Source organism: Lolium perenne, chromosome 5 (genome assembly GCF_019359855.2).
Source record: "Lolium perenne isolate Kyuss_39 chromosome 5, Kyuss_2.0, whole genome shotgun sequence".
Classification (NCBI taxonomy): domain Eukaryota; kingdom Viridiplantae; phylum Streptophyta; class Magnoliopsida; order Poales; family Poaceae; genus Lolium; species Lolium perenne.
The window spans coordinates 104,521,311-104,527,993 of NC_067248.2; the positions used below are offsets into that span (position 1 = coordinate 104,521,311).

The window sequence follows — 6,683 nt, forward strand, 5'->3', positions numbered from 1 at the left end:
ACGACTGCTGGCCATACGCGCCGACGACGTCTTCCACGCGCATCTCCACGGACCACGGCGGCCCATCCTGGCCCAGATCAGGCCTGAACCTCCACCTCGCGCCCCTTGCGAGCCTTCCGCGTAGACTCACCGTCACCAACCTACATCTGCAGCAGCAACTCCGCTGGAGAGGAGGCCGTCGCCATGGTGGCCAGGACCACCCCGCTACACATCCCGCCCCGCCCAACCGCCATGGCTGTCTACCTGCACGAGCTGTGCGAGAAGAAAAAGAAACCCGCCGCCGCCGACCGCCAGCAGGCTTTGCCCAGCGGCGTGAGCCGACGGCGGCGAGGGAGGAGGAGGGGGTGGGGTGGCGGCGGCGGCGGCGCTGGTTTAAGGTTCCGCCCGAGCCGCTCCAGGAGGAGCGACGCGGGTCCGGACTGGAGATGCGGGGGCAGAGGGATAGGAGATCATCGATGCTTCGAGGGCGACCTTGATCGTATCCCACGCTTTTTCTTAGGATGAACCGACTCTCCAGTCTCCACAAGGCCACGATTGAACGCCACGTCCCAAACAAACCGACCCTGCACAGTTGGCCCAACGATAACGACGTGCGAATCAACCACAGCGCGTCGGAATACTGGGAGCTTAGAACTCTTTAGAGATTTTACATCCCAGTTCATATATGAACAGGAGAAGCATAACAAAATGCTGTGACTGAATATGAGTTAGGTGTTTCCACCAATTCATGGCCGTGAAAAGGAGCAAAATACAACTTCACTCTGACACGGGATAGCTGCCCCAAGTTGTGTATGTTCAGAGAAATGGTGTATGTGTTCAGACTTCAGAGGCAAATCCGACGCCCACCCAGGCACGCCTCAAAAAAATATCAGGAGTTCAGGACAGTGCAAAGAATTTATATTTGGAGTAGCAGCTCAAAGCCCAGGACAACAAAAATAAGGATAGTATGTGAATGCTGTTATTCATCTCGGTTCAGTTTTTACAGGAGCAACCAACTGAGTATAAATAACATTATAACATAAATTAGCATCCGGCTTGGTTTTCGAGTGTCTGAGAATACAGCAACTCGTTCAAGCCGATACTCATGGGACACAGAAAAACCAGAATGGCTTGTATATGTAAAATGATATTATTGTGAGCTCTCAAACGTTGAAATTCCCCGAAAGCTTTATGTGTTTCTCCCTCCAGGCAGGTCAAACAGCTCAGGCATATGTGCATTTGTGAGCTTGGTCCTTTTAGTGATCTGTTTCTGCTTCTTCTTGGCCTTCGGCTTCTTTGGCTGGCCATTGATCTGCGCTGCCGCACGCCGCTTGGTTGTGTCGGTTGCTGGCTTGTGGCCGTTCTTCAGGAGCTCCTTCTCAATGTCTATCATGTCCCGCGGCAGCTCTATTTCCCGGTACAGTTGCTTCAAATCAGCATCAACCTTGATCTTTGATTTAGGATCATTCGGGTACGCAATGTCTTCCTGGGAGTCCATGCTTGACAGCCACCAGATGTCACCAGAGGCTTTCAGAGACTGTAAACAGAAATTGAGACTTTAGCTGTGTGTCAGATTTCTGGGCTGAATTTCTGCTTTCCTAATACCTTTACATCTGATGATGATGCAACAAAATACTAAATCCAGAAATACACACTGCAATACATTGGGCATTTGGGCATATACAATCCATAACGAAACAACAATGCTATTTATTGAACAGTAAACCATCTGCCTAGGTCCAATATATATTGGAACTGCCCTGTCATGCTTTGCTGCTCTATTTGTTACATAGAAGAAAGACCACTACAATGAACCACCAGTGATTTAATCGATTCCCTATTATTGTGTTTCATTACTAGGAAACGCTGTTTTCCAGTAAGATAATTCAACAGCCACGAGATACCTCTACCTCTGTATATTCTCCACTGGTTCAAGATAATCAAACATGAAATTATGTGTTTCACCAACTTCCATTTTTTACAAGCGGTGAACTGACCAGCAGTTGTAATACTCCAATAGCCACTAACTAAGATTGTGCAGAGTTCCACAGTATTTTCATGGCAAACAAACACTAGTCTAACCTGCAATCCACATTTATATAGCATTCAATATAATCGGGTAAGAAGAATTTAAGAACATAAACAGTGGAAGCCCCAGTAACCATACTTGTACATAATATGCATATAGAAGCAAGGTTTCAGCCCAAACCTTGGAAAACAAGACCACTGTAATTTCTAAGTCTAAACAGATTCAATTATTTCTGCCATCAAACTTGATGCAACAACTTGCAAAATACTTGAAAACACACCAGGCTTCTCAAATCTTAAGCAAAGAATAACAGTATCACCTGTAAGTCTTCCAATACAGTTGGATACGCATCCTTGACCTCCACAACAGGAAGACCCTCAGGATACTTTCTAATCAAATAAAGCAGTTGATCTTTTCCATTCAAATCATGCTTGGACTGCATAAGTACAAATACCAGGTCAATATGCATCCTAAAAATGAGTGAGGTGAGCGATTGTGAGGACTACCAAACTCTAGAGCATATTAAGGGAAACTTCATTAGTGAAAAGGGATCTCGTCATGAAGATTTACTTGCCCACAAGATGAATCATACAATATTCGTTACAGTTTAAGCTGTTGCAAGATTGGGCTGACAACTTAAAGGGACTGTGTGCTAGGCATCATCAAGTGTGTCTGTGCTCCTTGAGTGTTCAGTGAGAGAGAATGCAGTTTTGCAAGGGATTAACAAATTTGGTGTCTTCTCCATGAATATATTACAGTTTGTTTATCGAGGTATTAATTTGTTGACATGGTTAACAAAATGACAATATGATACTCAATGCATATACCTTGTACGAGAAACGCTTCCCATCAAATTGTACTTTGAGATTGTTCCTCAGGCTGTCAAAGACGGCCTTGTTACTATTAATTGCAACATACGTTGCATCGTTTATTTGCTCTGCCGTATAAGCTTGTCTTGTCTGCAAGTTCAGAAAACACAATTATTTCAGAGAGGGCACACTATAACATGAATTCCAGAATAAAAGTTGGAAAAAGTCATTTTCTGTTCTTACCATACCACGAAGGCTGTCATTTTGTGCCAGTAAGTTGAAATATTGCTCGACTAGAGTGTGCAAAGTTAGGTGCAAAACCATTTTCAGTCCAGAGAAAAATTGTTATTTTTGCCTAAGGACAGCTAGCATCTGATAACTGTGCTGGAGAGCCCTTATATAATTAACTCTACCACAGTGCCAGTATATTATCTTCTATTTGACACACACACAAAAAAAGGAACAGCAAAATCATAGTACATCACTGCTCAGATCGTTTCATCATTATCCAAAGAAATAATTCAAGCAGTATTTTTTTTTCAAAATGAAAGACATCATACATAACGGTCAAATGTAACCAAAGAATGACCTCGTCAAATACTCCCTCCATTCCACATTAGTTGTCACTGATTTAGTACAACTTTGTATTAAATCAGCAGCAACTAATATGGAACAGAGGGAGTAATTAACAGCTTGCTTTGCGCAATCAGTTACACAAACTATGTTACAAGGCTAAAGCAGCAAAAGAAAAAAAAAACTATGGAAGACAAGGCAATCTCATCAAGTTGAACTTGTGGCAAATTACCTTGTAAAGAAGCTCAATTACTAATTTGATCTGTGCTCCAACGGGAGACTTCCTAATAGAATTGATGTGCTGAAGCCTTTCTGTATCATTTGAGAATTTAATAGCCGGTGTCTGTTTTGCTGGAGCCAACGGAGCATTCACTGGCCGAGACCTCGAAGAAATTTGCAGCTTCGAAGTTGAAGCCTGGGTTGCAGCAATGCTGGATAGAGTAGTCTGGCACCTCTCCTGCTGCTGCTTAAATTTGCTGAGGCGCTCATTCAGAGCCATCTGGACAGGAGATTGTAATACTACTTGATTAGTTATATGGCAGACAACAATATACATAATTACCAAGTATCTGTATGGCCTGAGCGAAATAAAAAGAACAAGCAATGCGCAAATTTCAATTTAAGACCCAATTTAAGACAATAGAAATGCACCAGACAAGAAAAGCATGTTGAACTGGCCATAGTCTTGCCACGTTCATTTCAGAATTGAAAGACTATGTTCATAGATAGACACCATCGTTAGTTACCCTACCACCCTGCTATTGTTACTTATATGTAGCATCAGACGTAACCCAGGGCATATGACATTCATGTATCGCAGAGGAACTCCACGGTTTCATTCGTTCAGCACAGCAACATAGCCATCGAAGGGGACCGACCACTCCGCTCGTTCCAAAACGGTTTGGTCTATAGGATCCGACTAAATCCCGTCCAAAATTCTCCGATCCAGATCATGAGTTCCGTCTACGAGACCAAAAATCATGATCTCAGGCAGGAGAGCAATCAAATCGGATCAAATCGAACAACATAAACAATTATCACGTGTCTGTATATATGAATCTGAGCAACACAAAAATGAGCAGGCAATGCGTAAATTACAATTTAAGACAGAATGAACAATAGAAATGCAACACAGACTTGAAAAACAAGGCTATCCGGCCACGGTCCTGCCACATTCATTTCAGATTTGAGAAACTATGTTTCATAGATTAGGTTATAGTATGTACAAGTTTTAAGGTGTTCCTAATCACCATCGTTAGTTAGCATACGACCCTGCTATTGCTACTTTTATGTAGCATCAGACATAACCTATAGCATGACAGTCATGTATCCTAGTAGAACGCAACTCCACGGTTTCATTCTTTCAGCACAGAAACCTAGCCATCGGAGGGGACCGACCACTCCGCTCGTTCCAACACGGTTTGGTCCCTATAGAACTCTACTGAATCCCATCCATAATTATCCGATCTTGATTTCCGTCTACGAGACCAAAAAATCATGATCTCGGGCAGGAAAGCAACCAAATCGGATCAAATCCCGTCCATAATTATCCGATCTTGATTTCCGTCTACGAGACCAAAAAATCATGATCTCGGGCAGGAAAGCAACCAAATCGTATCAAATCGAGAAATGGAGGGATCTCAGAGTAGGTAACCCATACTGGATCCGCGACGGCGGGACCGATCCGGCTCGCTCGACGCGCCTTTGGGCGACCTTCCGGCGGCCGCCGATTCCCTGGGGGGCTAGGGTTCCTTGGGCGAAGGGAGAGAGACGGACGCCTAATTTTTCCCCTCTGCTCAGTGGCTGGTAGCTCGCTGGGAGACATTTTTGTGTTGCTCAGATTCATATATACAGACACGTGGTAATTGTTTATGTTGATGGTGTTGCTTGATATTGAGTTGATGGGGTTGCTTGCTCTCCAATTGGACTTTCAGGTTGTGTTTGTGAGTAACAAGGTTAAGGAAAGCGGAAAAAAGTGTTGCTTACGCGCGCTAAAGCACATTGCGGAGGCCTTCCGCATCGATTGCATAAGCGCTTAAGCAGAGAAAAGCGGAACAAAGAGGAAAAAAGTGCCGCTTGTGCACGCTGAAGCACTAAGCGGAAGGCCACCGCACCAATTACGCTTAACGCTTTCATGAACCTTGGTGAGTAACCAAAACCAACTGTGTCCAAGAAACTTTGGTCACCATCCATCTGCAAACAATGAACACACAGGCAATCTCTATATATCAGACCACAACACCTCCCCAATTCTGTAGCAATTTCTACATACATCAAACTCTATATATCAAAAAATGGATACTAGCAAATCCCCTTCCTTTCCCGTGCAGGCCGCCCTGCACGCCGCCAGCCACCAGCAATCCCCCTCGTCCTCCCCTCTCCAGGCCGTGCGCCGCCCAACTCGAGGCCGCCCCGAGCCCCTCCCTCCGCGTCGGCCCCTGTCCAAGCCGTGCGGCGCCCCGAGCCCCTCCCTCCGCGGCGGCCCCTGTCCAGGCCGTGCGCCGCCGCCGGGAGATCCCGCGCCCCCAGCCGCCCCAGCACTCCCCCTCGTCCTCCCCTCTCCAGGCCGGGCGCCGCCCAACTCGAGGCCGCCCCGAGCCCCTGCCTCCGCGTCGGCCCCTGTCCAGGCCGCGCGCCGCCGCCGGGAGATCCGACGACCTGCCGCCCCAGCCAACAACGGGAAAAAAGGGGGGACGAGAGTGCATACCGGAGGGAGAGGGAGAGGGCACTGGCAGCCGGCGAGCTGCGATGGCCTCCGGCCGGGCGCGGGTCGAGGGAGTTTGTGGTGTCCCTATAATTGGGGATCACCACAGCGACTGAATTGGAGAGGAAATTGGGGCTTTAGGATTGGGAGAGCAGCTAGAGGGGATGAGGGAAGCAACAGAGGATGAGAGTTTCAGTTTCTTTTCGTTTAGGGCATCTCCAACCCAACGACCCAAACGGACATGTTTTCGCGTCCGATTTTGGCTGTCTGGGTCGGCCTCCGGAGACGCGGATAGACGAGGACAGACGAGGACGTATGTGGCATTTTTTGTTGCCCAACGCACAGTGAGACTCAAATCACTGTTTCTCTTCTCCACTACATACTAGTACTAGTTGACATGAACCAGCCCCGGCGAGTCCACCCCGCCCGGCCCCGGCGACCTCCGTCCCGCCCGTGCCCCGCCCGGTCCCGGTGCCCGCCGCCCCGCCGGCCCCGGCGACCTCCACCTCGCCCGTGCCCCCGCCCGCGCTCGCCGAGTCCCCGGCAGCCGCGCCCCGGCGACCTCCGCCCCCGCCATGCCCCGCCCGGT

At 47.6% G+C, this 6,683-nt stretch overlaps 1 protein-coding gene across 2 annotated transcripts; it reads right to left on the minus strand.

The window, feature by feature from the left end:
- Positions 1–938: 938 nt before the first annotated feature.
- LOC127299549 (transcription initiation factor IIE subunit beta-like) lies at positions 939–6,226 on the minus strand. 2 transcript variants are annotated; one of them, XM_051329516.2, is made up of 5 exons: positions 6,098–6,226; positions 3,623–3,889; positions 2,836–2,967; positions 2,328–2,444; positions 939–1,516 (listed from the first exon to the last, which is right to left on the minus strand). In XM_051329516.2, exons 2-5 carry the CDS (start codon positions 3,887–3,889, stop codon positions 1,169–1,171), a joined length of 864 nt encoding a protein of 287 aa, XP_051185476.1. In that variant the 5' UTR covers positions 6,098–6,226; the 3' UTR covers positions 939–1,168. The 2 variants fall into 2 exon arrangements, with proteins under 2 accessions (XP_051185476.1, XP_051185475.2); XM_051329515.2 differs by lacking the exon at positions 6,098–6,226 and adding an exon at positions 5,051–5,174.
- Between the last annotated feature and the right edge of the window lie 457 nt (positions 6,227–6,683).

What these genes read in the sequence shown, in the direction of transcription:
- LOC127299549 (XM_051329516.2), bottom strand. Translation starts at nt 3,889, where the DNA reads ATGGCTCTGAATGAGCGCCTCAGCAAATTTAAGCAGCAGCAGGAGAGG. An exon ending in TAATTGAGCTTCTTTACAAG is followed by an intron (nt 2,968 to 3,622) that starts GTAATTTGCCAC and finishes CTGAACTTGCAG; the next exon opens with ACAAGACAAGCTTATACGGC. An exon ending in CTGTATTGGAAGACTTACAG is followed by an intron (nt 1,517 to 2,327) that starts GTGATACTGTTA and finishes TTCTGTTTACAG; the next exon opens with TCTCTGAAAGCCTCTGGTGA.